The following is a 20,990-nucleotide window of genomic DNA, read 5'->3' on the forward strand; positions in this document are numbered from 1 at the left end:
AAGTTATGTCAAATAAACATTGGTTGAATTTCATTTGAGTTTGGCATAAAATTAATTTTGAGTTGCTTACAAAACACAAGCATGTTGGATTTATCAAAACTGATTATCTAAGCAAAAAGTTGCAAATAATGTTCACTGTAAAAAAAAGCTGTAATTGCTAAACATATTTTACATTGCTAATAACTCGGGTCAACATTGTCTTATAAAAACACAAGAAGAGTTAAGCAATTCACATGAGATCATTGTGATCTTTTCAGATTTTGTCGCTCATGACAGAAAAAACCACTTGAAAATCTGAATAAAAGGTCATTGATAGATCATCACTGACAGTCATAGAGTTTGGTTCATAACAAAGTGTATGGACCATGTGATTCCCCGATGTTAATGTTAAATTTCTTTCATACACAGGTGCTATAGGAATTGGACCACCTATCCTATTATCAAATGAAAGACGAACTGTGACAATATTGCAGGCCAGACTGAATCTCCCCCGTAGTAGGACATGCGTGATTGTATTTAGATGTGATGGGTTCTTGCTAGCTTGTTGTAAACTCTATATGCAACTAAATGCAGGTAGTCTGGTGAAGGTTAATAACACAGGCTGTGACTTGCAACATTAAGCCTTTAACCTATTCAAATGTATGCCTAGTTAATCAGCTATTGTCTTTTTTGTCCTTTTTGTCTCACCTTTATGAAGTAAAAAGGTGTGATACAGATATTATTTTTCTGATGGCAGCAGCATCAACTTTTGTATTAAAGTTTCTTACACACCGTTGGTGAGAACACCATGCATTATTTTTTATAACAATTGCAAGACTTACGACTGGCTGCTCCTAGATGATGACCAGGTCACCAGTGCCATACAGCCAATGAAAAACAAAACGGTGGAAAGAGATTACACTGTGATGTATAATTAACCTGACAATCATGTGTCTGTGACGTGTAAGTTAGCTACAAGTGTAACGGTTGTAAATAATGTTTAGTCAAAAAAGATGTTAAAATTTGCTTAAAACCTGGTTTTTGAGGATATGTAAGAAATAGAATAATACATTCGTGTCCGTCAGATACCATTTATCTCACAACTCGTTGTTTAAAAATGTATTAAACTTGCTTTCCCTTGTTGGATACATTTTAAAACAACTATGAAATAAATGGTATCTAACGGCCACTCGTGTATTATTCTCTATTTAGCATTAAAGTTTCATGTTTAGATTAGTTTCTCACAAACTATAAGTCCTACATCAATAAAACTTGGTGTATAGTTGCACCTATGGATTTTCATCACAGTGCTCTGAAAACATTTTATGGTAGTCGAGACATTTAATTCCTCTGAATTTGTGTTCTATATTAATATAAATAAACGTGAACTCAAATTGATACTGTTCTGTCTACAATTTCCTGATTTCCTGTTCCTGTTTTTTACTTGAAATTTTTATCAGTGGGTTGGTTTATGGATGCTTTTATTTTGTGTGTGTGCCTTCTTCACAAATGGTCATTTCAGATATACAGATTATAGACTTTAGATGGTCAAAATCATTCACTTAAAGGACAAGATCAAACATGTTATAAGTAGATAATTAATATTAATATAATGAAACCCTGCATGAAATCCTGTAACCCTTCTAGATGATGACCTCTGCAGATCCTGTACTATATATATTCTGTGTTTTTGGCTTGAGTCGAGTTTAAAAACTACTAATATGGTTCTTACTGGTAATGCGATGGTGACACTAACATTTGGTGGCTGGATTAATACTGGGAAGGATGGTAACCAGTATGCAGTATGGTGTGTTATCTACAATCAGTTACTCTGAATTCCAGTAATCAAGATCATGACTACTGTAGCAAGACTTGAAACTGACAGAGAGCAAGAGGCAAATTCCACTCCAAATACACCAGTTTTTGCTAATATTGATAATGTTCATTGTACTGGTTTTTATGCAACACTATGTCAACATTAGGATGACCACTATTAAATTGCATAATACAGATAGAGATATTGTAAAACAATAAACTGAGTTACCACTTCAGGAACCAGTCAAAAAGGTTTGCAAACGTCGATGAAAACAGCTGGATGAATGCAGGTCATATTGCTCTTTGATAATCAGTTTCACAAAACAGGTTTTGCTTTCTGTCTTAAAGCATTGTATAACTACACAATGTATTAGGATTAAAAAATCAGGGTCAGCTATGTCAACATTAGGATGACCAGTATTAAATATAGATAATACAGATATTGTAAAAAGAATTTTTTATAATATGATTATTTTAAATTTACATAAAATGAGAGTAAAGTTTGTTTTAATACAAATGATCTAGAACTGTGTCTGCATTTCTAGCATTTGCTTCCAGATTAAAATGGTCAGAAGCAGAGATTGCTTCCCAATTTCACAAAATGAATTTCAATTAGCCTTGTATAGGATTCTGCATACATATATAGTTGTCACTGTCACTGAGTTCAGCCACCATTACTGGTGCTGTGGGTAAGCTATTGGGTTCAGGTACTTGGTTTGTATACCAATACCCAGTACCATTTTAGTATTTTTGATATTCTTAATTGCAGTATTATTATTAGTACAATTAGGGTTGGAGGTGAATGTGGGGTTGTTGTTTTAGTTCTTTTTTCCCCAGCTACTTGATGTATGCACCAGTATTACATTTTTTAATGGATCAAATTGTTTGTTTACTCAAGAAACATTTTCAATGTAATAATTTGTTTGATGTTTAAAAAACCTACTGAACAAATGTATACCATGATAGTAAATTTTATTGACTTTAAGTATTTTGTCTTCGGTACATAATCTACAATCCTCAATAACCTGTTTAGGATGGGAAAGTTGGACATGAAAATAATACAGGATAGAATAAGGAAATATGATCTGTTATCTGGCAGAATTTCTTTGAAATAATACTAGTACATCTTAATAAAAGGGAAGTAACTCTTGCACATTTTTACTTTTATGCTTGACTGAATTGTTTTTTTTTTAAAGATAATGTTTTTATTTAATACAGGACTGAAACATGACATGACAAAAGCGAGTAAGGTGCACAGTGTGGACGGCAGCAGGGACCCGTCAGTCTGGGTGGCGGACCAGAACCAAATGTAAGCAAACAGTACATGTAGGGTGGCAAGAAAGAGAGATCACCAACATTACTGAATGTCATCTTGCTTAATACCTAATTTTAAAGCGCTCGCTTGATGCACGGTCAGTTTGGGATCAATCCCCATTGGTGGACTCATTGGACTATTTCTCATTCCAGCTAGTGCACCATGACTGGTATATCAAAGGCTGTGATATACATGTGCTATCCTGTCTGTGGGATGGTGCATATAAAAGATTCCTTGCTACTAATGGAAAAATGTAGCAGGTTTCCTCTATAAGACTATATGTCAAAATTACCAAATCATCCAATAGGTGATGATTAATAAATCAATGTGCTCTAGTGGTGTTGTTAAACAAAACAAAACAAAAACATACTTAATTTTATTATTTATGTTTTATAAAATAAGTAGATTAATATGTTATGAGATTTTTGTTTTTGAAATGACAAAATGAATGCTGAAACAATGATGGTCAGTGTCATGGATGTAATCCATTATATAGATATTGTACCTGTATTTAAGATGGACTCGGAATGTAACCCTGTATTAAAGTGACCACCTGAAGCATGATTGGTCTAGGATCGATCCCTGTCGGTGGACTCATTGGGTTATTTTTCGTTCCATCTAGTGCACCACGGTATGTCAAAGGTCATGGTATGTGCTATCATGTCTGTGGGATGATGCATATGAAGAGTTTAGGCGCAAAACGCGATATATCCATTTTTCATTTTCAGTAAAAGTGATTTGATAAAAAAAAAACCCGGGATTTATCCAATACAATTTCATACGGATCAATCATGTTTTGCAGCAAATTGGCAGGCCTTCGATTAGCCCTCACTGACCTACAATAATGGCTTTAACTAAAAACTAGAAAGAAAATGGTTTATATCGTGTTTTGCGCCTGAACTCTTCATATAAAAGATCCCTTGCTACTAATGGAAACAAATGTTTGACATCCAATAGCTGATGATTTATAAATCAGCTGATGATTTATAAATCAGTGTGCTTTAGTGATGTCATTGAACAATCCAGACTTTTTTAACTTTGTGTTTAAGGCAATGTCATATTAATATAAACTGCATTCTAAACATCTTTAGAAACAAAACATGTATTTTGTTCAAGCATGTCCTTAGAAAAAAAAAAAAAAAAAAGGCAATTATAAATGATAGATGACATTCCAGCCATATAGAGTACATATTGACTTGAAAAATTTTTCTTTGACAGCATGAACGAACAGAATTTGACGCGAGTGGACTCCAAAGACCGTGTTGAAATACACATGCCGGATAACAAACAGAAACAACCAACAAATGGGTAGGTTCCTTTTTGTTCATTTTATACATGTACGAAATGTTCAAATAAAACAATTAATAGCATGTATTCTTTAGTTGATTGATTAAAACATAACTGGCGTAGGAAACAGGGTTGCGAGGGGGGCATATGCCCCCCATTTTTCAGATATTTTGCTTCATATTTGCCTTATAATAGTGTAGAAGTGAGTAAATATAAAAGTGCCCCCACTTTTGGCACCTTCTTATGCCACTGAGCAAATACCTTTAAATCAAGAGATATCATTTTGATTTTATTCCAGTTTCTATCCAAAATATATTTAGTTTCTCAGCAGTGGTCAATTCGATTTTTTTCTTCAGGTTTTAAGATATTTATATTTACATTTTAGTGATCTAAATAAGTATAAGACTTAGTACAGCCCAAGTACTAATGTTTCTGATGTTGCTGATCGCTATTATTTTTTATCAGAACATTATTGTGTTTTAACGTTCTGATTCATAGAATTTAATTTCAATTGGCAAACATATTGAGAAAAAGATATATAGATATTACATGAAACTATATATTGAACAAAATTAATTAAGAGCCAGTATATATTTTTACCATTTTTCTTTATGTATGGTACAAAATACGAAAAAATGACCACATCCATAATTTTTGCCTTCATCATTGGTCAGAATTTATCGGCCTCGGTGGCGTCGTGGCAGGCCATCGGTCTACAGGCTGGTAGGTACTGGGTTCGGATCCCAGTCGAGGCATGGGATTTTTAATCCAGATACCAACTCCAAACCCTGAGTGAGTGCTCCGCAAGGCTCAATGGGTAAGTGTAAACCACTTGCACCGACCAGTGATCCATAACTGGTTCAACAAAGGCCATGGTTTGTGCTATCCTGCCTGTGGGAAGTGCAAATAAAAGATCCCTTGCTGTCTGTCGTAAAAAAGAGTAGCCTATGTGGCGACAGCGGGTTTCCTCTAAAAATAGTGTCAGAATGGCCATATGTTTGACGTCCAATAGCCGATGATAAGATTAAAAATCAATGTGCTCTAGTGGCGTCATTAAATAAAACAAACTTTACTTTTTTTGGTCAGAATTTCCTCTAACCAATTTTAGAAATCATCTGTGATCAAAGCTTGTTGTCATAATATGACACTAGCAAAACACTGACCCAGATATCTACTGGCCAGTACTTACCGTAATTTTGTTGAGTATAGTGTTATTATGGCAGTATTCATTTGTAGCGGACCTGAGAGCAAACTGATCAAAATATGTACTGGCTCTTAATTAATTTTGTTGAATATAGTCTAACCATGACAGTGTTTATTATTCCATGTTGTCTCATAGTGGTCCCGAGAGCAAAGTGACTAAATTGTCTATGCATGGGCCCTTAATTAATTTTGTTGAGTGTAGTTGAAATATGTCAGTGTTCATTATTCCATGTTGTTTCCTAGTGGTCCAGAGAGAAAACTGAAGACTGACACTGAGAAGACCAAGGCCAGTCTAGAAAAACATACCCCCGTCGCTCCACCTACAACCGCGGTGGAACCCACACGAACATCGACCTCACCGTTATACAGTCGACAGGGCAGTAGTCCAGTCAAACCTGTCAATCTGCATCCTTTGAAGGTGAGAAAGTGATCTGTTAGACATAACCTTCAAGTAACATCTTTTTTTAAATTAATGTTTTTATTGAAAACCTTCAAAACACACAGTGCAAAATAAAAAATATATATAATCATATTTTATTTATGTATATCATAAATAAAATATGATTATATATTTTTTTTTTCTTCACAAAACACGTTTAAGTTACATTTTAAAATTGTAACTTAAATAGTTAATTGCTATATGCATATTAAAAAGTGACAAAAATTATTACCAAAACATTTTTCCATAAAACAGTAAAAAAAGGCAAATCACACATACTGAGAAACAGTTAGAATCCAGTTGATTTGTCTTTTATTGGAAGAATATTAAAAACTAAACTAATGACTTGTATATAATTTGTACATGACATAATACCAGGACACCCATCTATGAGAAAAAAAGTATTTTAATCTAGAGATGAGATATTCGGAATTATTACCCATACATGTATGGGCTCAAATATATGGGTAATATTTTTTCGATCTCTGCACAGTGTGCAGATTGCTTTTATAGCCACTGATTGGCTGGCTTAAAAATCACGGCCTTTGGTTGGTTGCTTGCCGTGGCTGGAACTTCACTTTCATTCGTATAATGTTACATCTGGCTGTAAAAAGAATGCCGTTATGCTATGATGTCACTTTCATTACATCATGTAATGCATGTAAGATTATATGACGTAATGGCTGATGGCTTTGTTGTAGACTGCAGAGGAATTTTTACATTAAAAATCAGTTAAAATTGACGATGGGTAATAAAGAGAATAACCAACTCGCTACAAGGAGTTACGAATTATCTGTTCCTCGTGAATGAATGTTGTAAAACCCTCGCCAAAGGCTCAGGTTTACAACATTCATTCACTCGTGACAGATAATTCATAATTCCTCCTAGCTCGCTAGTTATTCTCTAAATACCCCATGTGTAAATATGTATGTACTATCAGGCCAGGAATGTTATTTGTGACTTCACATATTATATATACCAAATGTATAAATACTAACATACTGGGAATCTGTTTTTACATACTCTGTTTTATGTTAAGTAAATCTTTTCTAGGGAAGTGAACTAGTAACTTCTGTTCCTGAAAATGAGAAAGATGAGCTGAGACAAACATTTGAGCGGCTAGACACAGACATGGATGGGTGAGAGTTTCACGGTTTTACATTTTCTATAATGTTAAATGTGTAGTTATTTTGATAAAAGTCATATCATTGATTTTTTTTTTCATTTCACCTGTGCTATCTGTCCAGCACATTAATTGTTTAGTGTTAAAGAGAAAATCTGCTGCCATTGTATGAACTTCCACTAGTACTACTGATTAGCAAAGAGAAATCTTTTATGTACACTTTTTAATATTAAAATTTTTCTGAGGTTGGTTCTAAAATCAGTCTTCTTCTTGTTTTTAGAACATCATGTCCTTTTACATTAATATTTTAACTGTTAAAATTATTTTTTCTTCTTTCTTTTTTATTTTATTTTGGGTGTGTGTGTTTCATATATGACTATTCCTATTAAGGATTTCATAGATAAATTACTGATAGTAAAAGCCTAACTGATATGTTCAATATAAATTAAAATGACCAACTCCAAAGCTAAGCAACACTAAACAACTGGCATTTCAAATGTATACTGTAAACTGGGGGAAAATTGCGTGCTTATTAATTTTGCGTTGTTGGCGCACAACCTGAAATTGCTAAATTTATACACACACATTATTTTTTGCAGATGCCTACTGTCATTCGCGAAATGTTAATGTCGCGAACATGCACTAAGGTGCATATTCACGGAAAAAACATGTTGCAATATTAATCCAGTTTACAGTATTAAGTATTGTGTTTTATTTTGTAGACACCTGAAATTCAGCCAGTTGAAGTCCCAGTTGCCGGACGCTCTGTCCCAGAACCAAGAGCGCTTCCTGAAGGAGGTGTACGAGATCACGAGTACGTCGAGCACCATGTTCGGGGTGGACGAGTTCCTCACCATGTCGCAGCTCACCAAGATGGTGGAGAATCTCAGGTATCAACGGTTTAACATCACACAAATCTTGGGCTTGCATAAATAACGATGTGTTACAGCTCACCAAGATGGTCGAGAATCTCAGGTATCAATGGTTTAACATCACACAATTCTTGGGCTTGCATAAATGTAGATGTGTTACAGCCCATCAAGATGGTCGAGAATCTCAGGTATCAACAGTTTAACATCACACAATTCTTGGGCTTGCATAAACGTAGATGTGTTACAGCTCACCAAGATGGTCGAGAATCTCAGGTATCAACAGTTTAACATCACACAAGTCTTGGGCTTGCATAAATGTAGATGACACCTGTATGTGTCACAGCTCACCAAGATGGTTGAGAATCTTAGGTGGCAACCATTCTCAGTGTAATTTCAAGGTTTAAAGTTTTGACAAGTCTCGGGCAGTCATAAATCTAGATAAAACCTGTGTGTGTCTCAGCTCACCAAGATGGTGGAAAATCTCAGGTGACAGTGGTTCTCATTATAATTACAAGGTTTAAAGTTTTGACATTAACATCAAGTCTTGGGCTTGCATAAATGTAGTTAATGTGAAATGTTGTAAAACATTCATTCATTAATTCATTCATTCATTCATTCATTCATTCATTCATACCCATCTTTGCAATGTTAGAATAAGCTAGTTTAACAATCTGTTTTAGTCAATTCAATTTAAACAAATATGTTGTTTTTTTATTACAGAGGTGAAGCACAAGATGCATATCAGAACTTGGAATTTGATACTCTGGAAAAAGAAATTCAAAAGTTTGTGGTAAGTGAAGACATTTTATGCAAAATATTTTAAATTAGCTTTTTATATACCCATCTATGGGTCGTATTATAGTATGGCATTGTAAGTCTGTCTGTCTGTACGTCTACCTGTTAACTTTTTCTTGTCCGGACCATATTTTGCATACAGATGCATACAGGACCATCACACCTCACATGTAGGTACAACTTGGGATGGCAGTGTGTCGCATACTATTACTAGGTCACTATGACCTACTTTCCACAGTCTACTGCATATAACAGTAAATCCTTGTCCGGACCATATTTTGCATACAGATGCATACAGGACCATCAAACCTCACATGTACGAACAACTTGGGATTGTGGTGTGTCACATTCTATTACTAGGTAATTGTGACTTACTTTTCACAGTCCACTGCATATAACAGTAAATCCTTGTCCGGATCATATCTTGCATACAGATGCATACAGGACCATCAAACCACATGTAGGAACAACATGGGATGGTGGTTGATCCAAAACAAACTCTTCATCCATCCCATTGCAAAAACTTCACATAATTAGAATTGAATCAAACCCGTAAAATATTCATTAATATAGATATGGTTTTCCATCAAACTTCTGATGGGTGTATCATGTACCTCAGCGGTACTCTTGTTTTGTTTAGTTTGTAGTTTAGGTATAAATGATTGACTGTCTGGGGTATAACATCATACTGTGATTGTTATTTTATAATGTAATTTTCATTTCATGATTAACTTATGAACAAAAAAAGAAAGAAAGTTTGTTTTATTTAACAACGCCACAACTTATGAACAAAGAATGGATTATGAATTGGATCATGAACTTGTATCAGAGAAGCATTGGTTTATATTTATACTGGGCAAAGCCAAAAGAATGTTTGTTGCATTTGGTTCTGCAGTAATTATGACACTCTTATTAAGTTAACAAGCTTATTATGCTTGTCTGTCCATCCATCTGTCTGTCCATCCATCCATCCATCCGTCCGTCCGTCCATCCGTCCGTCCATCCATCCATCCATCCATTTGTTCATCAAATTGCACAAAAATGACTGTGACCCTTTTTTATGACCATCTTGAACATAATACGGATTATATATTCACCCTGTACTGTATATTTTATATTACAAAAAATCAAACTCAGTAAAACCACACATTATTACCTGTATTAACAGGTGTTCTTTCATTTCATTTCAACTTATTTTTGCTTATATCCAATTAAGGTTCAAGCACGCTGCCCTGGGCACACACCTAAGCTACCTGGTCTATCTGTCCAGGACAGTGGGTTAGTTGTTAATTGTTAGTGGTTAGTGAGAGAGAAGAGGGTGTAGTGGTCTTACACCTACCCATTGAGTTGTTAAAACTAGCTCTGGGTGGGAGCCAGTACCGGGATGCGAACCCAGTACCTACCAGTCTGATATCAAATGGCTTAACCACGACACCACTGAGGCCGGTAGGTGTCCTTTCTATTGGTGTCCAATATATTTGGGTGCAGAAGTGATATATCAGAAGTGTCCTTTATAGAAAAGTGGTTGTTATGCAAAGTATCACTTAATGCAGTGGCAGCCACAGGCGTACGGGCTCCCATTTTGAGTAGGGAGCATGCTGGTGTTTGCCCAAATTAAACGAAAATGCCCGAATCTGAATAACAACATTTATTCATATTAGCATTACTACCAAACAGCTATATAGGGTTGCAAATGAATCTCTATGCATTTTTACATGGATTCCAACTAATTTTAAGTGTAGAATGATGGAAATGCATGGTAAAAAGGTCTCATGTTAGCACATTTTGCCCGAATATCTCTATATTTTTTGTTTTACTCCAGCACACTTATGTCTCATACACTTATGGTGGCAGCTGGCCTTATATAAATGTATAAATGAAAGTCCCTTGATTAATTTATTGGTTTGTTTGCAGGAACTGTTTCAGTCGGTGGACAGGACTAATCGAGGTAAAATCTCCATCGACTCGTTACATGAAGTGTTATCTACAGTGTTGGAGAAGGACTTCAAAGATGATGAGTGGCAGAAGATTCTCAACACAATATCACTGGTCAGTGTGTCTACTAACAGACGGAAATAAATCATCATTGATTTGGTTTAGTTGTTTGTGCATTAGCACATGCACATAACTACAAAACCAAGCATATGACTGTGTTCTAACTTAATTATTCTCCTTCCAGTTTAACATAATTAAAATATATTAAATTGAGAATAACTAGTTAATCATGTCGGATATCTGCTTTATCCTGTGTTGGTAAGAATGGGAAATTTCACGAGGCTACGCTGAGCGGAATTTCTCATTTGGCCTGAACAAAATAAAGCAAGTATCCGATGTCATTAACTAGTTATTATCTTTATCCAGCAGACGATACAAATTAAGGGGAAAAGCTATTATTTGTGTTATTTGATCCAGATTGTACGATGACCTATAGGTCAAATGAGTGATTTTGTAATGTAGCTATGCAAGTAATGTTACAAGAGTGACATCAAAAGTCATACCCTGCTAGTAGCAGGATATATGACTTTGCTTTATCTGACATCATATTCTGTTAATAGAAACGGTGGATAGAGGATAAAATATATTATATACTGCATATAGTTAACGTTTGTGATCATTAGGGTTATCACAATACACCTACCTCACGATATGATACGTATCACAATACATAACCCACAATACGATTCGTGTTTTCACAGTAAAACAAGGAAATTGAAGCTTAGATGAAGTGATTTAAAAATAAAAAATAAACTTGATAAAAGTAGGAATATCACATCATAAGACATATTGACATAAGCATGCACACATTCTGTCCACTGTCGTTTTTTGGGGTTTTTTTTAAAGAAAATAACTTGTCAATATGTACACACCAGTACAAATTAGTGTTAGTAAATGAATACAGAATTAAAATAGGAATAGATACATGGTCAAAATAGGAATCGATACACAAGCAAGGGTATCGTGTATCGTATCATCAGCAGTATTATCGTAGGACATGATGCATCGATGCATCGGTGTATCGTAACACCCCTAGTGATCATATATATTTACAGAAGAAATCTGAATATATATATTTACAAAAGTAATACAAACTTCTAATTAATTGATGATTTGAAATATGATATTATAAGCATCTGGTGTAATATTGTTTTAATGAATATGTCCTTTATTTGTCAAACTTTTTTCTTCTATATTTTTGTATTTAACTTATTCTTATTTGTTGTTTTACTTTGCAGGAGAACAACTCTCAAGTCAGCAAAATTGAATTTCTGGCCCATCTGCCATATTTTCTTGCTTCAAAGGAAAAGGTGTGAATGGTCTATTCTGTAAAATAAGAACAAGTACTCAATCTGTGGTAGAATTCACACTGAATGTCTTTCAAAAGAAAATTACACCAAAACTCAATGCTTTGTCTGAAATTGGATTTAGTGCTATGTTAATACATTATGACATGGGAAGAATGGTACAGCAGATTCTGCAGCTCAGTCTGTTTAGATTTGGAGCTGCAGCATTCATTTAAAACAAAGACTTCCACCACTTTGCACTTTTGTCTCCAGTTCTCCATATTCTAATTGAATTGTTTTTGTGCCCTTGGACAGAATAGACTCTTGTTTAATATCTGCTGGAGTGGTTTTAGTAAATATAAATTATATTTGTGTGATTATAAATGCATCATCTCGGACAAATTCAGAAAGAAATGTCTCCAAGAATAAAGATGTCCATCAAAATGCACAAGTCTGGTGTCTATTAGTGACTGTAAGAACAGTTGGGATGAGAATGATCAAACATTATAAAGATTTTATGTTGACACTTGTTTCATTGTTCCAGAGTCTATGCCAAGTCCCATCTTGGGTTCAGACTTGTGTAGAATAATGTTTCTCATTCAGATTTACCAAGTATCCCACCCACCTTTGTATTTAATGGCTTGATCATATTATTCATACATGAATTTCAGGGTGTTTTTTTATTTACTAAAGTCTGTCTTTCGTTTTGTCTGTTAGTATAGTCTATGAAAATAATACACAAAAGAAGTCAAAACCAAGGTAAATATCCATGACTCTTAATACATGTACTTAAAGGATATTAGGGGTTTTATACGCCAATCTATGATGCATCGTATTATGGTATGGTGTTGTCCGTCTGTTAACTTTTTCTTGCATACAGGACCATCAAACCTCACATGTAGGAACAACTTGGGATGGCGGTGTGTCATGTACTATTACTACGTCACTGTGATCTACTCTTCACGGTCTAAAGTAAAGTTTGTTTTATTTAACGACGCCACTAGAGCACATTGATTATTTTATCTTATCATCAGCTATTGGACTTCAAACATATGGTCATTCTGATACTGCCACATAGGCTACTCTTTTATGATAGGCAGCAAAGGATCTTTTATTTGTGCTTCCCACAGGCAGGATAGCACAAACCATGGCCTTTGTTGAACCAGTTATGGATCACTGGTTGGTGCAAGTGGTTTACACCTACCCATTGAGCCTTGTGGAGCACTCACTCAGGGTTTTCAGACTGTATCTGGATTAAAAATCCTATGCCTCAACTGGGATCCGAACCCAGTACCTACCAGCCGGTAGTCCGATGGCTTAACCACTGCGCCACCGAGGCCGGTTTTCACGGTCTACTGCACATAACAGTAAATCCTTGTCCAGATCATATCTTGGATACAGATGCATACTGGACCATCAAACCACATGTAGGAACATGTAGGGATGGTGGGTGGTCCAAACCAAACTGTTCATCCATCCCATTGCAAAAATTTCACAATTAGACCTGAATCATACCCGTAACATATTCATTAACATAGATACGGTTTTCCATCAAACTCCTGATGGGCATATCATTTACCTCACTGGTAATACTGAAGTTTGCTTTCTTTTCATCTGTTATATTCTATGTAAATAATACATAAAATAATGCACAACACAGATAATCTGTGCACTTCTAAAACACCTCAAGGACTCCAGAGCAAGAAAGCAGTGAATATAGGATTAGGATGGGCAATTTGTAACACCTGCTTCTTACCACTTCTTATCAACCAAGGAGTAGAAAAACTATTGATTGTGACTTTAAAAAGTGTTTGAAGTATGTTATCAAGTTTAAGTATTAAACTGAGAGCAAGGAGTAGTTTTTTAAATCGGTACAAACTTGTGATATAATTTTGGAGTTGAAGACATACATGCCAAAGGGCTACTTTAGAAGTAAAAGAGTTCTGGTTTATTTTTCTGTCAACTCCATCTAACACGTTTCAATAGACATGCATGTATTTTAGTTTACTTATGCTGTAGTTATTTATGCAATGTGATATTGTGCAAGATTACAAATTTAGTGATTGCTAAAATTTACAAAATGAACAGTAATCACATTGACAAAATCAAGTATTCAATATATATCATATATATATCAGAGATGGTGTAATATTTATATGCTGGTGTGGAACTGATTTCCAGTCATGAAAACTAATCAGTATTACACAGAAAATTTCCAGTCATGAAAAGTTTCCAGTATTACTTGGTGGAAATTTCCTGTCATGAAAAGTTTCCAGTATTACTTGGTGGAAATTTCCAGTCATGAAAAGTTTCCATTATTACTTGGAGGAAATTTCCAGTCATGAAATGTTTCCAGTATTACTTGGAGGAAATTTCCTGACATAAAAAGTTTCCAGTATTAATCTGAGGTAATGTTAGTCTACATCCAGATAGCATCTGTATGATGGCCCAAAATTGAGTTTGGTCTCAATGGTCGGAGAATTGACAGTTGCACCAGCATTTGTTAATGAAAAACAGATTACAGATGTCTCTACCTCCATATGGAATGAAGGATCGTCCACTACTGGTACAACAGGCAACCAACACCAGTGACCAACTACCATTGAACCAATGTGGTCAGCCTCACCAAAAATGACATTTGGCCAATGATGAAGCCACTGATAGTCTGTCTCTGACCCCCAAACAGCATACCATCTGGGATCCAGTAATCTTGTTATTTTGACAACTGTTGATTCACATTGATTATGTTACCATATAGCAAGTTATTCTTCATTCTATACCAACAGATGTGTTTAATATGGAGGTTAAATTGTCACTGGTGGCACAAAGCTAATTTTATTTTAACTTTGCCCTGATATATGTATGTATGTATATATATATATATATATATAATATATATATAACACAAACTATTGAAAATGTATATTGTGCCAAAAGGTGTATTTTGTATTTATATTAACAATAAACCTATGTTTTGAGTGAGACTAAATATGTGGTCATAACTTAATTTAAAACATATTGTATAGTTAAACTGTACATATTAAAATAAAGTTATTGATTATAGAACTGAGATTTCTAGTGTTTTATTTTTCGGTTCCAAAGACATTGATTCATGGCTGTATGAAACCACAGACATGAATGTTAGATTCACATTAGATTTCTAATACCCCCTTCACATACACAGATTTTTCTTACGAGTCCTTACGGATTGCCAACTCGTAGTTAATCGCAAGCATCCGTAAATAACTCGCTGGTATCCGTAAATAACTCGCAGACACTCTTAAGGATCCGTGAAAGGAGAGGCAATTTTTTTGACATGTCAAAAATCTTCTTACGATTGTCCACGGATTGATTTTTCCGTAAATAACTCGTAACAATCCGTAAGTATCGTAAACCACTCACAACAACACGTAACCATCCGTAAACTGCTCGCAAGAATCCGTAAATGACTCCTAACAATTTTTTGTACGATTTGTTACGGTTAGTTTACGATTTATTTATGGATTATTATGAGTGCTTACGTGTTCTTTACGATTTCATTTGGGTCGTGTTACGATGGCTTTACGGATTGTTACGAGTTATTACGAGCACTTTACGTGTAGTTACGAGTACTTTACGAATAGATACGTATACTTTACATATTCTTACGTATTGTTTACGATTTGGGGAAAGGTATAAAAGCTGCAAAATCGAACACTTCATTTTCAGTTGTTATCAAGAAGTCATAGAAGTGACATCTCTGCATATAATTGTTGATATAACTGCAATCTGTTTCTCTCATATGCCATGTTGTCTCTCTGGATGTCAGTTGTCGAATGATGATACATTGAGATTTGCAGGATTTATATATTTTTTGGCAAAAAATCGTAAGGACTCGTAAATACTCGTAACTATTCGTAACAACACGTAAACAGGTCGTAACTAACACGTAAAAGCTTCGATGAATAGTAACATTCCGTAATATACTCGTAACAATCCGTAAAAAGCTCGTAAAATGCCCATACGTTGCTCGGAGTTATCCATGACAACTCGTAACAAATCGTGGAATTTTGCGGTAAATACATCGTAATAACTCGTAATAAACCGTAAATAGCTCGTAATAACTCGTAACAACTCTTAAATCGGTTGTAAAAGTGGCCAAATCGTAAGGATCCGTGAATTTGTGCGATCTGTAAGAACTCGTAAGAAAAATCCGTGTATGTGAAGGGGGCATTAATGACATCAGAATTTAATGCAGAACATCTGAACAGACTGGCAGAATAATTTGTTTTAAATGACACTATATTTTTGCATAGCCCGTCCAGTAAGAATTTGTTTTAATAAGTAGCCTGTAGTTCTTAGTGACTAACAGAGTGAAGGCTATAGTTCCAAAAATAACAATACAGTATTACATATACTTAGGGCAGTACTGCATTCTCTCCACAATCACTGAAAGTACATGGTATTGTTTTAATATGCTGGAAGGGTTAAGTGCCACACCATGATAGATGGGTACTGACAATTTTATATCAGAAAAGAAACCTCCTGCCACAGAGGTGGAACCAGTTTTAAAAAGAAATGGAGCTGTTTAATATGCACACAATCTAGCAGATAGTTTTCTTGGAAATTTATTTAATATCTTCAAAAGCTGATGAAATCTTAAAGGTGCTATATCAAAGTTGCAATAATGGCAGTTCCCGCCACAAATATGTATTATTTTTTGCTTTAAAATATAAAGTTTATACCTTCAGCTATTAAAAATTACAACCAAATAATTCCATTTACTAGTAGAAAAAAGGTTTTTTTTTTAGGAGGGGATCTGGAGTATATCTCGTACATTAACTAGTGACGTCACTGTTTTATGCATACACTTTCAACACACCAAGTTTACCCAGAATTTGTTTTGCTGTCGACTAACAAAAGAAACATATTGTGGCCATGCTATATTTAGCCACAAATTATTCGGGGAAACGTCTCATCCTGTGCAAGACTTTTTTTTGCTTGGGATCGATTAATTTGTAGTTATTTATGACAAATGTGAAAATAATGAAATATTGTAGTTTCAACTTTGACATAGGACCTTTAAGAAAATAGTTGTTCTGGACAGTTATGCTCAGCATTTTCCTGAAAATTATTTTAAAAGTTTTATTTAAATTTTATTAGCCAAATACTAAATGTTGTAGGCACTTTGTATAAACATTAGTAACTGGCCAGTTTGGCCATGAGGCAATTCTTTTATAGGAAGTTTCATGAAAATTGGATGAGAAATAAAGTTAGAATGATGATGTCATCATTTTTATTTTTAGTATCGGGGACTTTGATAGTGGATGCAAAGAAGCAAAATGTGAATTTTTTAAAGAGATCATGATCCTATTCCTATACATGTGTCAAGTTTTATGAAAATCAAATGAAAACTAGTCACTAGAGAGTTGAAACACGAACTCATTAAACATAACAAGTTTCATGAAAATCAGATTAGAAATGAAGTTGCTAGAGGAGTGAATTCACATTTCTATTTTTATTAACAATGACCTTCATGTTTGATACAGAGGCAAAATTTTAACTCGTTCAAGATATGATCTTATTCCTGTATGTGAAGTCCCAACAAGGAAGGAAATGTTTTATTTAACAATGCACTCAACACATTTTATTTATGGTTATATGGTTAGGGACCACACAGATATTGAGAGGAAACCTGCTGTCGACTCTTCATGGGCTACTCTTTTTGATTAGCAGCAAGGGATCTTTTATATGCACCATCTCAGACAGGATAGCACATACCACGGCCTTTGATATACCAGTCGTGGTGCAATGACTGGAACGAGAAATAGACCAATGGGTCCAGCAATGGGGATCGATCCAAGACCGACCGTGCATCAAGCGAGCACTGTACTACTGAACTACATGCTGCCCGAAGTCACAAGAGTGGTGTATGTACATACATACATACATATAGGCAAGATGCAATAACTTACGATGACTCATCACAAGGGGAAAATAATGTTCAGGCACTACTGCAGAATATAATTTACTTCCTTAGATTGTAAAAAAAACCACAGACACAATTCCAGACCTCCCAAAATATTTATTCCAATACAACAAACAAGCTTTTATAACTGCCATTCACCTCCCCCCCACCCTAAAATATATTGATATACATATATTTTTTTCACACAACCAAATACGCCAAGTTACAATATATATATATTATATCACAAACTGCAAATAATACTTTCAGTAACTAACAGTTGAGTTAACACCTCATCTTTGGTTTATTACAGATAAGAGGTCTTAAGATAAGATATACTTAGCAATCTAAAGTGTGGACTGCTTAAAGATGGCATCCAAACTCTTACATCTGAACCCTGAATTCAAACTACAATATTAAAGGCTTGGGCGTAGAAAGCAAGATGTTTATATGGTAACTCGACAAGTAATTAATTAAAAGCTTTTTTACAGCATAATCATTTTGCAATGCTGTATAATAGTAAATGAATACACACACACATTTAATTTGCAACCACAAATAATTACTAGACCTATTTCTCTTAAGCTGTAAAATATTCCACAAATCAAGTCAAAGATGGGTCTTGTACTCAACCAAATGAATTAAGGGCTAGTAGACATTTTGTAATCTTTTGACGGTGTCATATTATTTTAGCAAGTTTTGATCATAGATAATTTCTTAACATTTGAGTAAAATTTGATCCATGATACACATAAAAATCTTGCACATGGTTGGCTTCCATGCATTTATTAAAAAATACTGATATGTTCATAATGAATAGTTGTCATTTAGTTCACTCTAAATTATTGTTTAAATAATTTAGAACATGCCACATGTCAATACATGACAATGGAAGAATCAGCATTTTACTTTTTTTTTACATTTACAACAAACTACTGAAAACATCTACTGGCTGTTAATTAATTTTTTACTGAGTATATTTTATTATAGTCTCTTCTTCTTATACACATTGGTTCGTTTTCTTGCATAATCATAGTAACAAAACAAAAAACAAGTCCAGGAATCTGTAAAACATTGAACTGAACAACTTGGAAGTGTTACAAAATAAATAGAATTTGCCACTTGTGCTTTTCAATATGTAAGTATCAACCATATCTAGTTAATCAGTATTAGTTGAGACAAATACTGATTAACATTGATTACGGTAGTGTGATATTTTTCATATTAAAAAGCACTCATGAAGAATCCTCTATATACAGTGTAGTTGCAAATTAAAAATACATTTTAGCATTTTAATGATTCTGAGGTTTACCTTTAATGGTGACTACTGTAAAGAGAAAACATGAAAGCAAACAAAATAAAAAAACGTAGAACCACCAAACATTAGTAAATTAAATAAAAACTAATTGCAAATAAACACAATAAAAAAGTATCAAATGAAAGATCACAAATTGCTGCATACTTAAAATAGGCTGTAAACCGGTTCTGTAGCCACATTATAGGAACAAAGGAATGCATAATTATAATAAACAATATAATTAAAGAAAAACAAAATATTGATGACACAAAAGTTACATAGCAAAATTGTTAGATTATCACATAAAATATTTTTAACTTAGTTTACCACCATTCCTATACTTTTGAAGTAGAATTAGTTACAAGTTAACTTTATAATAAAGCAAAGTTAAAACCAGTTAAGTTGTAGTTAAATATCAGATGACATTATGTATGTTTTCATTTCAATTTTATTAAATAATATTGATAATCCAGTTTTAAAGGGACATACCCTAGTTTCAACCTGTGAAAATTAACATTAAATTCAGTTAATCTACAAACCTGTAACACATTTGGATAAGTTACAATTGAGTGAAACACGAGTCTGTGACTTTGAAATGGTAAAATACCCTCTAAAACTGACTAAAACTGGACTCCATAGCTATTACTTCTCAAATACACAGGCATTTTTAAAAATATGAGAAATGCATTTTGTGATATTAAAAACACTAGGATGACCAAAAACACTTTGAATGTACGGAAATGGATGATCTAAACAATAAAATCTAAGTAAAGTATGATTTCAGTTGTTAAAAAACGGCTATAATAGTAAAAAATATACCTTAGTGTTTAAAAACTAAGGTATGTCCCTTTAAAATTGGTTTGGGCTAAAGGAAAAAGGACCAAGAGTTAACTCTCATGATCATTGATGGAGTTCGTTTGGTTTTCTTTTCACTAGTGACATCATTTGTTTGATTTGTGTATTGTATTTATACTGAACATATTAAAATGTGTCCTTGTTTTCGGATAATGCTTGGAACGTTTAGTACAAGTATTTTGTAAGACACTCTGCAGCGCTTACATGAAAGCAACAGTAAGAAATAACTTTTTACTCGTTACTGGGAATTTGAAGTACTATACAGTAAAATAAATTTAAACCATAAAGCTCATAGTTCATAATTTTATTATAAAGTTAACCTTTCAGACCAACATAACTGTACTGTAAATCATAAAATATTGGCAATCTTAAAAGTTTGTGAAATCCAAATAGGTGATTTGCAACAAAAAACTTTAGCAAGGATGTTCAAATATGTTTACCTAAATGCTAGGATTGATAAAATAATACTATTGACAAATGTTGACGTTATGCATCTTAGAGACAACTTAAATTTAAGGTCGACGACAGTCACTTTTCGCACCCTTGTTTGGCATCATACACAATATAACATATCCAAAGGTAATTTTTTGATATGATATATTTGACAAAAGGTACTTTTTAATTATTTTATCTTTTAAAACAGCATTGTCTGTGTTATAGAATTTTGACAGGGGTCAAGGTTAGTAGACCAGAAGCATTGTAATAATATAGCTAATTCTGAATCTGAATGACATCAATATTCCAACAACGTCATATTGCATTTCCTTACAATAACCATAAAC

At 34.0% G+C, this 20,990-nt stretch overlaps 1 protein-coding gene across 3 annotated transcripts in view; it reads left to right on the forward strand.

Annotated features, from left to right (window-relative positions):
• Nucleotides 1-13,201, forward strand: part of LOC121372220 — a 48,604-nt gene extending 35,403 nt beyond the window's left edge. For 2 of the 3 annotated variants that reach the window (XM_041498506.1, XM_041498508.1), the window contains 9 exons: nt 409-495; nt 3,013-3,103; nt 4,328-4,417; nt 5,843-6,017; nt 7,092-7,177; nt 7,884-8,051; nt 8,754-8,823; nt 10,743-10,877; nt 12,062-13,201. In XM_041498506.1, coding sequence (XP_041354440.1) covers nt 409-495; nt 3,013-3,103; nt 4,328-4,417; nt 5,843-6,017; nt 7,092-7,177; nt 7,884-8,051; nt 8,754-8,823; nt 10,743-10,877; nt 12,062-12,139 — 980 coding nt within the window. In that variant the 3' untranslated portion in view covers nt 12,140-13,201. The remainder of the gene's footprint in view (nt 1-408; nt 496-3,012; nt 3,104-4,327; nt 4,418-5,842; nt 6,018-7,091; nt 7,178-7,883; nt 8,052-8,753; nt 8,824-10,742; nt 10,878-12,061) is intronic. The other variant, XM_041498507.1, reaches the window with a different exon arrangement.
• The last annotated feature ends 7,789 nt before the right edge of the window (nt 13,202-20,990 follow it).

This window comes from Gigantopelta aegis, chromosome 4 (genome assembly GCF_016097555.1).
Source record: "Gigantopelta aegis isolate Gae_Host chromosome 4, Gae_host_genome, whole genome shotgun sequence".
Taxonomy (NCBI): domain Eukaryota; kingdom Metazoa; phylum Mollusca; class Gastropoda; order Neomphalida; family Peltospiridae; genus Gigantopelta; species Gigantopelta aegis.